The 13,391-nt window shown below is 36.6% G+C and overlaps 1 protein-coding gene across 1 annotated transcript in view; it reads left to right on the top strand.

The window, feature by feature from the left end:
• AQR (aquarius intron-binding spliceosomal factor) overlaps positions 1 to 13,391 on the top strand; it is a 98,983-nt gene that overhangs the window by 83,054 nt on the left and 2,538 nt on the right. Inside the window, exons 31-35 of the mRNA XM_069595983.1 lie at positions 430 to 601; positions 2,419 to 2,589; positions 4,721 to 4,806; positions 9,406 to 9,580; positions 10,263 to 10,376. Coding sequence (XP_069452084.1) covers positions 430 to 601; positions 2,419 to 2,589; positions 4,721 to 4,806; positions 9,406 to 9,580; positions 10,263 to 10,376 — 718 coding nt within the window. The remainder of the gene's footprint in view (positions 1 to 429; positions 602 to 2,418; positions 2,590 to 4,720; positions 4,807 to 9,405; positions 9,581 to 10,262; positions 10,377 to 13,391) is intronic.

Here is a 13,391-nt window from a genome sequence, read left to right as displayed (position 1 = left end):
TGCTTTCATTGTTACCTCCTTTTTCTTCATGGCCCCAAAAGATATATGATTAATAGCACTTTGAAATCTAAAGCTTAGAGATGAACAAGAAGAGAACACACTAATTCTTATTCATAAAATATGTAGGTTCCCTCTCAGAGAGTTACTTGTAGTACTTGTAGTTGACTTTCTTATTTAAGGAGTAAAGATAGCGTTTACCTTAGAGAACATAATAGAGTTATCATTTCTGTAATATCATCAGTCTCCTGATTTGCTTGATGGTAGAGAGACAAAGGTTGCAAAAGCATTATTGCTAAAACAGTGAGCACAACGTAGGTACTATGAACTTAACAGGAAGAACCCAGTTCCTCAGACACCCCCTTAGGCATATGAGAAGGGAGCGTGCACTGCTAATGTTTCCTGTTCGGGCGGGGGGTTTGTCTTTGAAAGCTTGTGCAACCTCTACAACTGGCGGTATAAGAATCTAGGAAACTTACCCCACGTGCAGCTCTTGCCGGAGTTCAGTACAGCCAATGCTGGCTTGCTCTATGACTTCCAGCTCATTAATGTTGAAGATTTTCAGGGAGTTGGAGAATCTGAGCCTAATCCTTACTTTTATCAGGTAAGAAAAAAACAAGAAACTTTCAAGTTTATTTTGTATTTTCCTGGCTTACTTGCTATCTGAATTAGTATTACTGAACCATTTAGCCAACCACTGAATAAAGGAAAGTTGGATTTCCACCTCACAGACAACACATACTTTTCTGTTTCAAATGGATTAAAGATATATATACCAAAGAAAAGAAACAGTGAATATACTAAAAAGAAGAAAATATTGGTGAATATATAATGTTGGGATGAGAAAGGTTTTTCAAGCTTACAAAATCTAAAATCATAAAGAAAAATATTGATTTAGAACAGAATTTATTTTCATCATTTAACAAACAAGAATTAACAGCCAATAGAAAAATACAATAAAGACAAGAATATACAGTTCACAAAGATACATGTATAGCAAGTATAAATCACTGGAGCATATTTTCACCTCTGTTGGGTTAGGTTTAGGAAATTCTGTACTCATGCAATGCTAGTAGGAAAGTTATGTGGTGGACATATTGTTAGTACTTATTAAAAGCAATATGGTTACTTCTATGAATTTATCCTTTAAAAAATAGACAAACTTGCAAAGACTTATATGGTAAAATGTTCATCACATCTTCTTTTACTGCAAATTATTTTTGAAAAGAAAAACAACCTAAATGTTATCAATAGGAATTAATTACACCTTTACCTATTCCATATAATACTGAATAGCCACTACAGGGAGAATTTTTATGCTATCAGTTCAGTTCAGTCGCTCAGTCGTGTCCGACTGTTTGTGCCCCATGAACCGCAGCACACCAGGGCTCCCTGTCCAACTTCCGGAGTCTATCCAAACCCATGTCCATCGAGTCGGTGATGCCATCTAACCATCTCATCCTCTGTCGTCCCTTTCTGCTCCTGCCCTCCCTTTCTCCTCCTGTCCTCAATATTTCCCAGCATCAGAGTCTTTTCAAATGAATCAGCTCTTCGCATCAGGTGGCCAAAGTATTGGAGTTTCAGCTTCCAACATCAGTCCTTCCAAAGAACACCCAGGACTGATCTCCTTTAGGATGGACTGGTTGGATCTCCTTGCAGTCCAAGGGACTGTCAAGAGTCTTCTCCAATACCACAGTTCAAAAGCATCAATTCTTCGATGCTCAGCTTTCTTTATAGTCCAACTCTCACATCCATACATGACCACTGGAAAAACCATAGCCTTGACTAGATGGACCTTTGTTGGCAAAGTAATTTCTCTGCTTTTTAATATGCTGTCTAGGTTGGTCATAACTTTCTTTCCAAGGAGTAAGCGTCTTTTAATTTCATGGCTGCAGTCACCATCTGCAGTGATTTTTTATGCTATATTAATGAAAAAATCAGGTTGCAAAGTATCCCACTTTGTTTTTTAAAAATAAGACATACATATAGAAATACGGACAGATAATTACCACATATGCTCTGTTCATGTATCATTGTTAATTTAGGATAAGTTGCTCAGTTTTATGAGAGGTATTCACTTGTCCAAGATAGTAACTTGTCACTTGTTGAGGTGTGATGAACGAGCAAATTGTACTAGTTAACTGTTTTCTCTACGTGTGCTGCGTGCTTGTCACTTCAGTCGTGTGCAGCTCTTTATACTATGGACTGCCAGGCTCCTCTGTCCAGGGGATTCTTTAGGCAAGAATACTGACATGGGTTGCCCTGCCCTCCTCCAGGCGATCTTCCCAACCCAGGAATCCAACCTGTGTCTCTTAGGTCTCCTGCATTGGCAAGCAGATTCCTTATCACTAGCCTGGAAAGCCCTGAGTTTTGTCTATAAAGGGAAATAAATGCACAACATGATTAATGTTTTCATTACAGAATCTTGGAGAGGCAGAATACGTAGTGGCACTTTTTATGTACATGTGCTTACTTGGCTACCCTGCTGACAAGATTAGCATTCTGACAACATATAATGGACAAAAACATCTTATTCGTGACATCATCAACAGACGATGCGGGAGCAATCCATTGATTGGAAGACCGAATAAGGTAATGTTCTCTTATTCATGTTGGCGAGATAGAAAGATTTATATTTGAGTTATTTATGTTGTTCCACTTTGTTATCTCCTTTTAAAATATGCAAGAAAATTAAATAATAAGAACTCTATAAGTTATTCTCTGACACTTCTGACAGTGTTGTTGATTTACTGGGAATGTCTGTCTCACCTATCACATTGAAGATTTTTGTTGATAGTAACCAGAAATAACTGTTTCTGAAGCTTTTTGTTGGTAAAGGATATCTAATTGTATATGTCCTTTACAATAGAAATAGGAATTGTAGCATTTTTTATCTTGTTTTACAAGGGTATGATTCATACTGCTTCTTAGTATGTGTATCTCTGTGTGCATGTGTACACGCATAAGAAAGTGTTTCTCTTGGGGACAAAGGAAAATCAAGAATAGTCAGACCTTAGGATTTTTTTTATTACTTTTTTTGTTTCTTATGTGATACGACAGAGTGATATCAAATAAAAATGTAGATCCTTGATTTTATCAACAAAAGTTAGAAAAATTAGAATAACAAAACATAAATATAGTAATAGTAATGAAGAAATTAGGACTTTGGTCGTGAACGTAGCTGTATAAAGCTCTTTCATCTTTTCTTGGAAATCATCCACAAGTAAGGGGAAAATGGGAGGGGGGAAAACAAGTGACGCTTTTAGTGAGATGACATGTAACTAAAGATCAGGAAGGAAACGTAGGGGAAGAGAGTCGAGGGGATCAGTCTTGAAAGTGAGACACTTTCTGAAAGTGAGCGGCATACTTTGAAGGGTAAGAACCACATTCCTACTCAACAGCGGATGTGGGTATTTGGGTGAGCAGAAGCCTTTCAGGTCCCAGATTGGTTCAAAGGAAACTACAGGTGAACAATATTTGGGAAAAAAAAAAAAAGACTGTCTCTGTAGTAGCAGTGGAGGACCATCTGTTGTGAAAACCACTGAGCCTTTAGGAAACAGTTCTGCTCATCCCAGCCTGTCTTCTTTATTAATACATAGCTAATCTAAGAAACCCACTTAATCAGTGGTGAAATAGAGGGGAAAAGGAAACTAGCACAAGCTCAATTTATAAATGAGGTAAAGAGCATCAGAACACACTAATTGATAAGATAACATACTCCAGAAAGCATGTTGGCCTAGAACAGATGAAAATTTTGAATGCATATTTGGGTATGAATTTTAAAATGCTTAATGAAGTAGCCACTTCTGTAAGGGAAGGCTACAAAACAAAGAAATTGAAGAACCCAGGAAGAGATAAAATGGGAACTAGCAGAAAGTAAAATAAAATCAGAGATGGAGACAAAAGGAATGGGGAGGAACAGACACTGTGGAACATTCCATAAGGGACATAGAGAGTGAAAATGAAAAACTAATAACTTTGAAATATAGGAAGTTCAGAAATATAAGAATCTCTATCTCTGTTCTTTTACTTATAAGTAACAAAAAAAACTTAATAAGGAAAGTTACTCTTTCTTGTATCAAGAAGATAAAAGGGATACTAGTTATATAATTCGGAGAAGGCGCTGGCACCCCACTCCAGTACTCTTGCCTGGAGAATCCCATGGACAGAGGAGTCTGGTAGGCTGCGGTCCATGGGGTCGCAAAGAGTCGGACACGACTGAGTGACTTCCCTTTTACTTTTCACTTTCATGCATTAGAGAAGGAAATGGCAACCCACTCCAGTGTTCTTGCCTGGAGAATCCCAGGGACGAGGGAGCCTGGTAGGCTGCCGTCTATGAGGTCACACAGAGTCGGACACGACTGAAGTGACTTAGCAGCAGCAGCAGCAGGTGTATAATTAACAAAGGTGGTCCCTGCTTTCATGGGGCTGAGAAGTCTAGTAGAGGGAAGACTGTTAAACCACAAATGGTTACATCGTTATCCACAGAGTTAAAGATGAGTGCTATAAGTGTGAGTAACGTAGGGACATAGCCTGATCTGGTTACCATGGTTTATTTCATAGGGTTCATTTACTTGTTCCTTCAGTTCCAACTATATAGTTATATTCTCTTGGGATTGATTATTTTAAGGATAAGATTTTTATTTCTAGCATATTATTTTAATGATCTCTCAAGAGTTTTTGCTTTTGAAAGTATACCACGTTCCCCTTTTTTTCCTCCCAGGTGACAACTGTTGACAGATTTCAAGGTCAACAGAACGACTACATTCTTCTGTCTTTAGTACGAACCAGGGCAGTGGGCCATCTGAGGTATGTAAGGAAGCATTTTTATAGTAGTGTTGAGTCTTACTGTCTGCTTCGATTTTGAGCTTTCATGGCTAAGCAGCTTTCAAGTTTAAAGTACAGTTCATTGTTATGGCAATTTTTGGTGCTTTTTGTTGGAATGTAACAGTATCATATTCTTTGTGTAATCATTACCATTGCTTCTGAATTTTTTGAATCTTAAATATTTTAGTCATTTTAACTTTTTTCTCTTCAGGAGCATTCAGGGATAGCATTTGATCATTAAATATTATACACACACACATATATGTATATATATGTATCCTATATCTGTTTGAAATTTAATGTAAGAAATTAAAGGAGGTAAAGTGGTAAAAAGTCTCAAGTAAGTTTTTCATTGCACGGAATTTCTGACTTACCCGACACAGTCTTTTAGCTCAGTGTTAGAGAGGATAAAGGAGCCATTTGTTCTCTCAGGATTAAGAATTGTCAAAACAAACAATAACCTATTTTTATCATTTATTGTGATCTATTTATGTGCTGGAGATTTTGTGGGAATAATATCTCCTTATTACAAAGCAGCCATTTAGTTTTATATAAACCTTCATCTCATATGACTATAGCAAAACTGTAAGGAGAGTTCATTTTATTATTTTACTTAATGGCTATAAAAAGAAAATTCTGTATGCTCTCTTAATGTTGTGATTAAGTCAAGATCTATTTGGTATTTAACCCAGAGTGCTCATGTTCCACTAAGCCAATATTTTTATATAGGAATAAACAAAAGATGTAATGTTTCAATAAATAATTTCAAGACTATAGCATTCTGAAATACAGTTTATTTTTACTTAAGTGTCAAATGTGTTTTTGGAGACTTAACTTTTCCAAAAAGTTCCATTTCCACATTGAAATTTATAGCTGCTGCTAAATAGGGTATCATTATGATTTACCTAATTAAAATCTCTCATCCAAGCTCACAGTATGAAGACGAGAATACTGTTCCTCCTCTCCCCACCTTTTCTCTTACTCTGTAGTACTTTTGTCTTTTTCACATTCCCATGACTTTATTTCTATGCTGTTCTTTACCTGACTTTTCTGAAAACTCAACTAAATAAAGAGAAAGATGATGATAATAAAATGCTTATAAATGAAGACTTAAAAAAGTACCTGATTTCATTATTGTCTCACATATCCAGCTTTTCTTTATCCAAATAAGTTAATCTTCTTTATATCTACCAAACTTTTGTTTTGGAAGTTCAGCTTCTTCGGTGGCTGCTGATGATAGTGATGGTAGTTTTATTAAAGCACAGAGGGGGGAAAAACTTAATTTACCAATCACCTGTAATTCAGCTTTCCTGATAGTTTAGGTATCTTAGTGAGGATTTGATCAAGCTCCTCATAGAATTTTTTGGTTTGTAGATGCAATCTTTCATGTCTTTGTTTTTCTAAGAAGCAGTAAAATATTTTGTCTTTCAAATTCAAGATACCAAGGAAACCTTCCATCTTCCATATTTTTCTTTTTAGTAGCATCTTTATTGAGATATAATACACATGCTGTACAATTCAGTGTGTAAATAAACTGTATTTTTAAGTGTACAATTCAATGATTTGTATATAAATAAACTGTATTTTAAGTGTATAGTTCAGTGATTTTTTAGTATATTCATAGAGTTATACAACTATATTCACAATTTTAGAACATTTTCTAAAATAGTGAGAGACCCTATGCCTGTCAGCAGCTACTCCCTTCCTCTCCCCCTCAAGTCCTTGGCAACCGCTGTTCCACTTTGTCTATAGATTTGCCTGTTGTGGGCACTTCATGTAAGTGAAATTGCTTAGCATAGTGTGTTCAGGATTCATCCATGTTGTAGCATGCGTCAGTACTTCATTCCTTCTGGTTGCCAAATAACATTTTGTTTTGTGAATATTTTATGCTTTATGTCCCCATTCATCAGCGGATGGACAGGGTTGTTTCCACTTTGTGACTGTTTGGACTGCTGTGAACATTCATGTACAAGTTTTTGCGTGAAAGTATGTTTTCCTTTCTCTTGGGTGTAGACCTAGGAGTAGAATTGCTGGGTCTTGTGGTAACTCTGTCTAACCCTTTAAGTTAGTGCCTGCCTTATTTCTTTTACCCGTCCAGGATAGGAGCCAGACCATTCAGCTTTGGATCCAGAGACCTGTTTTGGGACACTGTGGAGCTGTTCAGAAGCTAGAATAGTGAGACATTTCTGGTCCCTTTTCCAACATTCATTGTTCTTGTCCCTACTGACTTGAATAGCCCAGCTACAAATAGAAATGCTTGTGACTCGTTCAGAGCAAGTCAGTGAAACTGTCCCCAGCCATCCTCTGGAGATCATGAAAGAAGGTAGCAGTTCCCATTGCCCCAGTTTCAAGATACAGCTCCAAGGAACCCTATCTGTTCATGCTGCCACCCTGTTCTTTTTTTTGCCTGGTAGTTTGTTATCTTTGTGGTGTGTGATCATTCATTTAACAGATACTCTTAGATCCTTCTATTATTTGGCAGTATGCTAGGTTCTTGATATATAATGGTAAGTCTAACATTCATTGTCTCTGCCCCCATGAAGCTTAGAGTCCAGTGGGGGAGACATTAAACATGTCTTTGGGAAATACCTACATTTGATTCTGCAGAAGATTGTAGTCTGTACAGTGGAGATGAGCTTGGTAGAGCCACTTAACTGCACTGCAGTTAAGGGACCGGAGGGCGGAGCTCCTCAGGGGAGCGAGTTCACTGTCACTGCAGTAGCGCTCTGGCTGTGCTCCGCTTAGAGACAGAGGCTTCTGGATGAGAGAGGAGAACTGAATGGAGTTTCAATACTTGTGTGAGAGCTCATGCTAAGTATCTCTAGCACTGTACCTCTAGTTACTAGTTTTGGAACCACCCACCTATGGCATGACCCCTTGGGCTTCTAAGGAAGGTGGAGGAAGTAAAAAACAATTTGACTTGCAGTAACCTAAGATAACATTTCCTTCAAGAATCCAGTGTGTCACAAATGTAGAAATTCATCAGAACTTCTGTAAAAGGGTATGCTTTCTCCTTCCACCTAAATGAACTTCTCTTAGTTTGGGTTGGTGGGGTATAAGGATTGTACACCCCCAATATAACTGCTGTTATACACTGATGTTGTACAGTTCCTTCTGATAAGGGAAACTAGATCCTTATCAAGGCCATAAAACAACAGAAAATGAGACTGAATAGAGATACTCCCCAAATATCTCACATTATGCAGAGACAAAGAAAAGCCGTTTGATAAATATTTCAATTCCCAATTCTCTGTCTGGTTATTATATGATCTTTGTAACATTTGGTCCCTATAATATTCTTTAATACTTTCTTTCAGGTATTAGGGATGCTTATACCAGATTTTATTATTATTCATAAACATCTTCTCTTTTGTAGAATACTCACAAATTTAAATAGCCATCTAACAGCATCTTAGGAAAACAAAGTATCCTCCATATTGAAAGCTAAAACCATATTTTCTTACTAAAACACATTGTAACTAATATGAAATAATGATGCGAAATCAGGCTTACATAGCTACTCTTTTATTGTTTTTTTCTTTTTACAGTAGATCCTTGTTGGTTATCTGTTTAAATATAGCACTCTATATTTGTCAATCCTAAACTCCCAGTCTGTCCCTCCCCACCACCCTTTTCCCCAGGTAACCACGTGTTCATAATCTGTTTCTATTTTGTAAATAAGTTTGTTTGATTCAGGTAAATTCAGTAAAGAACATATTATTTCTAAAAGATAAAGGAAACTGCCATCATTCATCATTTGGCCAGCTACCTGTGTAGCTGAAGCAGGCATTTTGGCATTTTTATCACTGTTTATGTGAACACTGAGACCTATTATAAGCCAGGGATTGGGCGTAGGTACTAGAGTAAATGCATGAATAAGACATGATATTATTATGTTATATCATATCATCATATTGTGTTTATGTTTGTATTGTAATTACTATTATTATAAATAAGTTTAAAGCAGTGTGATTATGATCATAGGAAGTGATCATAAAAAGCAGGAAATAAAATTTGACCTATTAACCTTGACAGAGCATGGGAATTTGGTGGGTGAAGTAGAGGAAGGGCTGGTTTGGATTGACTTAATGGTGGTGACACAGTAAATTGGTAACTAACAACTGAGCTATTATTGCTACTTAAACCTTTTTTTAACTTCTTATTTTATATTGGAGTATAGTCAGTTAACAGTGTTATGATAGTTTCAGGTGGACAGCAAAGGAACTCAGCCATCCATATACATGTATCCATTCTTCCCCAAACTCCCCTGCCTTCCAGGCTGCCATATAACTTTGTATTTAAACCTTTTAAATCAGTGCATTGGTTATTTTGTGATTTCCCCCTACTCTCTCCACTCAAAAACACTTAGAAGTTGGTAATAAAGCATTAACTTCTTACTTGGTTAACTAGTTACATAGCACTGATTAACTTAATGTTTATCCTGTTAAGTTTTTAAGAAACCTAACTTTTTATTACCACAGCTTAACAGTAATATTTAGTAGAATGTTTAAAAAATAAAAGGCTGCATAAATATATTTTTAATCGTGATATATTTTAATTAATTTTGTTTGTTTCTCAAAGGGATGTCCGTCGCTTAGTAGTTGCCATGTCTAGAGCCAGACTTGGACTTTATATCTTCGCCAGAGTATCCCTCTTCCAAAACTGTTTTGAACTAACTCCAGCTTTCAGCCAGCTCACAGCCCGCCCACTTCATTTGCATATAATTCCAACAGAACCTTTCCCAACCAGTAGAAAGGTAAGACTTCCTTCTCCATTGTGTGGGGCAGCATTTCTTACAGGTGACTGCATTGTTTGAGAGCACCACATAGGTCATCTGATCACTGGTTTAGAGTGTTCCTTACACTAAGGAACTGAATTAGATCTTCTTTGTAAAAATAATATCAGCTATCACAGTAAGAAAATCCTTATTGGACTCTAACACTTACATCTTAATATCCTCTTACTGTTCTTATGTCCTCCAAACCCTAACAGTGTTCATACTTAAGTTGGAGACATGAACTTCTATTGAAGTGTTATCTTTCAGTGGTTTTCACTATATACTTAACTTTCTTTTTCTGTTTTTTAAAATTTATTTTACTGAAGTATAGTTGACTTACAGTGTTGTGCTAGTTTCTGGTATACAGCAAAGTGATTGATTTATAAATATATATACATTCTTCTTCATACCTTTTTCCATTATGGTTTATCATGGGATATTAAATATAGTTCCCTGTGCTATACAGTATATTGCTTATCCATTCAATATATAATAGTTTGCATCTGCTAATCCCAAACTCCCAGTCCATACCTCCCTCACCCATCCCCTTGACAACTACAAGTGTGTCTGTCTGTTTCTTTCGTAGATAAGTTAATCTGTGTCGTATTTTAGATTCCACATATAAGGGATGGTACTTAACTTTCTTTCTGCCTTCTTCTAGAATGGAGAGAGACCATCCCATGAAGTACAGATCATAAAGAATATGCCCCAGATGGCAAACTTTGTATACAATATGTATATGCATTTGATACAGACCACACATCATTATCATCAGGTAAGTTTTCTCAGAATTGACTCATTATTGTTCTTGCTGTAGCCTTTTCTCTGTTGGCAAATAAATCTTTAAAGTACTTGATTATTCCTTGTGAGACACCAGCTAAACCAAAGTAGATTACTATTCATATACCATCCATATTTTAAAAACATATTTTATAGCTATAATCTGGCATATAATAAATTCCACATATCTAAAGTATCTAATATGATATGTCCTGGTGTTCGTATGTACCCATGACTATATTCGAGATAATGAACATATGCATTATCCTCCCCAGAGTTTTCCATGTACACCTGAATAATCCCTCTCATCCCTCACCAGTTCCTATTCCACCTTCTCCAGGAAAACTGAGAATCTACTTTCTGTCACAATAATTAGTCACCATATTTTAGATGTTAATGGAAAGAGACTCAAACAACGTGTACTCTTTTTCCCCTACCTGTTATTGCTCAGCATTATTTTAATATTCATTTGTACTTCAGAATGTATCAGTAGTCCTTTTCCTTTTATTGTTGAGTAAGTAATCCATTATACAGATGTGCTAAGTTTACCCGTGCATCATTGATGGACATTTGGGTTTGCCTCCAGTATTGGCTCTTATAAATAAAACTACTATGAACATTCTCCTACAAGTCTTTGTACCTTCTCTTTGGTAAATTTCTAGGAGTGGAATGGTTGGGTAGTATGGGAAGTATGTATTTGACTTCTTTTAGGAAACTGCCCACCTGTCTTACAAAGTTGTCGTTGGTCAGTTGCTAAGTCATATCCATCTCTGCAGCACTGTGGACTGCAGCTCGCCAGGCTTCCCTGTCCCTCACTGTCCTGTGGAGTTTGCTCAAACTCATGTCCGTTGAGTCAGTGATGCCATGCAACCATCTCATCCTCTGTCACCCTATTCTCCTCATGCCCTCAGTCTTCCCCAGCATCAGGGTCTTTTCTGATGAGTGGCTCTTCACATCAGGTGGCCAAAGTATTAGAACTTCAGCATCAGAGCTTCCAGTGAACATTCAGGGTTGATTTCCTTTAAGATTGACTGGTTTGATCTCCTTGCTATCCCAGGGACTCTCAAGAGTCTTCTGTAGCACCACAGTTCAATTCTTTGGCACTCAACCTTCTTTATGGTCCAACTCACATCCATACATGACTACTGGAAAAACCATAGCTTTGACTATATATAGTCTTACAGAATTGTACTATTTTATATTCCCACCAGCAGTGTGTGAGTGCTCACACATACCTATGCTTGGTCTTCTTTATTTTAGCATTCCAGTAGGTATGTAGTGGTCTCATTGTGGTTTTGATTGGCGTTTCTCTAATAACTGTTGATGACCATCTTTTCACGTGGTTATTTGCCTTCTGTATATCTTCTGTGAGGATGTGTCTGTTTAGATCTCTCACTCTTTGGGGTTGTTTTATTATTAAGGAGTTTTGAGAGTTTTAAATTTTAATCTGACTACAAGTTCCTCATCAGATGTTTGTTTTTACAAATATTTCCTAGTCTGTGACTTTTTTTTTTTTTCATTTTTAGGTGTCTTTCAAGTCCCAGTATATCAAGTTGTTTCTTTGTGATTCATGCTTTTTATGTCCTAAAAGCATTTAGCATTACCCAAAGTTATGGTTTTATTCCAGTGTTTCATTCTAGAAGTTTTATAGTTTTTTTTTTAAATATATTTATAAGTATGATACATTGTGAGTTAATTTATTTGGTGCAAGGGTTGAATTTTGCTCATTTGCATGTGAATATCCAGTTCTTTCAATACCATTTCCTGAGGAGGCTGTTTTTTCCCTCTGTTCACCTGACTTTTTTTTTTTTTTTTTGAGATTAAAAAAGCAATTTTTCAAATTGAGATCTAATTGACACTTAATTTTCTTTCAGGTGTATAAAATAATGATTTGAAATTTCTATTCATTGCAAAACAATCACCACAATAAATCTAGTTAATATCCTTCGCCACACTAAGTTACATGTTTCTTTTTTTTTTCTAATGTTGAGAACTTTTAAGATCTTACCTTGTGGTCTTAGTAGAAAAAAAAAATTCATTGACTGTGTATGTGAGAGTCTTATTTTTGGGTTTCTGCCTTGCTCTGTTGATCTTTGTGTCTTTCCTTTTGCGAGTTTCTTTACAGTAAATATTGAAATTAGATAACATGAGTCCTGAAAATTCCCTTGGTGGTCCGGTGGTTAGGAAGGACGCCACGCTTTCACTGCCAAGGGCACAGGTTCAATCACTGGTCAGGGAACTAAGATATTGCATGCCACACCTTACAGCCAAAATGATGATAATGATAATGTGACTCCTTCAGTTTTGTAGTTCTTTTCCAAAATGTTTTTGCCTATTCTAGTTCCTTTGCTTTTCCCTTTACATTTTTGAATCGGCCTATCTCTTTCAGTCCCTAGAAAAAAGCATGCTGAGGTTTTGATGAGGATTTTTGAGTGTTATTGCTTAGGATCAATTTGGGAGAAATTAACATAACAATAGTTAGTCTTCCTTTCCATGAGTATGATATCCCTCTCCACTATATTTAGGTCTTCTTTGAATTCTCTCATCAGTGTTTGGCAGCTTTCAGCCTGCAGCCTTCATACATATGTTGTCAGTTTTATCGCTAAGTATTTCACATTTTGTGCTCCCATTGTGAATATGCTTTTAAATTTTTTTCAGTTTCCAACAAGAAAAACAAAATTCCTAAAGAAAGAAGCCAAGCCTTAGCTCTAGAAAGGGAAGCCGGGTATATAGGGCTGCTCCAGTGCTCCGGTTAAGTGGGACAGAAGCCCTGTGCCTGCTGTTCTCTCCCAGCCTTGTCTCAAGGCTTGGTTCATCCTCACCCTCACAGCGCCCCTTGATTGAAGTGGGCCCTTTCTTGAGTTGGTGTGCCAGTCAGTCCTAATCAGCCACTCTTTTCCAGTGTTTATAATAAGTTCCTTCATGAAAAAATTTAATTGCTTTTGATATTGGTTTTTCTCCCCGAAGATTTAATATATATTATCTTCTTATTATCTGATATCTGTGTCAG

This window comes from Ovis canadensis, chromosome 7, assembly GCF_042477335.2.
Source record: "Ovis canadensis isolate MfBH-ARS-UI-01 breed Bighorn chromosome 7, ARS-UI_OviCan_v2, whole genome shotgun sequence".
Lineage (NCBI taxonomy): Eukaryota > Metazoa > Chordata > Mammalia > Artiodactyla > Bovidae > Ovis > Ovis canadensis.
Note: the sequence above shows the minus strand (reverse complement) of the source record. Positions and strands in the feature narration are given on the sequence as shown.